Genomic DNA, 1,535 nt, shown 5'->3' with positions numbered 1-1,535 from the left:
TTTTTTTTTTGCTAACTTGTTCACAAAACCATATGGATGAATAAAATTTTTAATATTATTAAAAACTATTTTTAAACTTAGAATTTATTCTGCACAGGGTAAAAAAGAGTTTAATATTTAGCTCTCAAGTTTGGATTATCAGTATATTACAATTTTGTATATCAGACTCAAGTGTTACAGGTACAAGAAAAATATTAACTTGCCAAATGAACAAAGTTTAGCTGAGTCTCTCTGTAGCATCCAAGTTAAATACATTTTAACTCTTTTTGCTCCATATTTATATTGTATTAAATATGAGAAGCTCAGGACTGAACTAAATATTTAATCAGGTTAAATTCTGAATATGTTTCTGTTTTCATTTGTCCTGTTTGTAATGGTGTGCAAATACATCACCTAGACTAACTCTGCACTTGCCTGTGTCTGTGGATGAAAAAATTCAGTGTTTTTTTTTTTTAAAAAGAATACATATTTCCTAATACTGCATTTTATTTAATGTTGCTTATTCAGTTAATTTCCCTGATTGGCACAAATACAAGAATCTACTTGAACCATGTATCAAGCAAATATAAAACATTCCACAAAGAATTCCAAGTCAGACATTTGTCGTGAATAATTCTTGTTTAGACTGTATCCCTAAATGGGATAGGATGTTTTCGTTGCTCAAGAGAAGCAAGGACTGGTGGTATGTGGTCCCCTGCTAAACTGCCGGAGCTGACAGTGTCTCCTCCAAGAGGAGATAGCCGACCCAGGAGGCACTGCCCACAGCACCAGTCCTGCCCTCTGCCACTGAGCCAAGGCAGGCTGGACATTCCACTGTGCAACACAGGGCACAGACACAGGAGGCCTTTTATGTGACATGTGACAGAATTCTTCCCCTGAGATTGCCCTGCTTGGCCCCAGGCCTGGATGAATGTGTGTGATGGAAAAAGGTCTCTGTGAAAAAGAGATGTCCCCTCTCACTGATGAGTGAGTCTGTAAGGATTTTTTTTTTTAAAACTGTCATCAGTTGTCACAGTTGTCTCACTATCCACTGAGATCTTAGCTTCCTAAGTCATCTTAGACACCGGATGTGATCTGCAGTCATATCTGTTTCCCAAATGATTGCTCTCAATACAGAAGTGCTCAGATAATGTTTTATTTACAGGTGCCCTGTGTGTGCACAGTCGCAGCCTAGTTTATGTGCAGTAAAGACAGATTCCATCAATAGGTCCTGACCCACTTGGCCTCCATATAGAAAGCAGAGGTGCTTTACTCAGTGGCAAAAAGAACTTGTATCTGAAGAGGATAATAGCCACAGGAGGGAATGATGCATTTCAGAAAGTCAGAAACAGTCAGTACAGGTGATTAAAGCTGGAGCCTACCAAGTCCGGCTGAGTGAGATTAGAGACACCACTGAACCCAGGCTTAGATTTCTGGATTGGCTTGTTTCAGCTCCAGGTGCTGCTGGTGGTCTCGAGGTCCTGCCACTGCATAGTGACCCGAGGCTGCAGGAGCTGGTCTCGAGCAGGCTGCACAGTGAAGCACACACCCTCCTA

The 1,535-nt window shown here is 40.5% G+C and overlaps 1 protein-coding gene across 1 annotated transcript in view; it reads right to left on the bottom strand.

The window, feature by feature from the left end:
* Positions 1-1,404: 1,404 nt before the first annotated feature.
* The window catches only part of LOC110337128 (claudin-22), a 2,984-nt gene continuing 2,853 nt past the window's right edge, over positions 1,405-1,535 (bottom strand). The window contains exon 2 of the mRNA XM_021219883.1: positions 1,405-1,484. Within this exon, the coding sequence (XP_021075542.1) occupies positions 1,405-1,484 (80 nt within the window). The remainder of the gene's footprint in view (positions 1,485-1,535) is intronic.

Source organism: Mus pahari, chromosome 19 (assembly GCF_900095145.1).
Source record: "Mus pahari chromosome 19, PAHARI_EIJ_v1.1, whole genome shotgun sequence".
Lineage (NCBI taxonomy): Eukaryota > Metazoa > Chordata > Mammalia > Rodentia > Muridae > Mus > Mus pahari.
The sequence above is the reverse complement of the archived record's forward strand: the minus strand, read 5'-3'. Positions and strand labels throughout refer to the sequence as shown.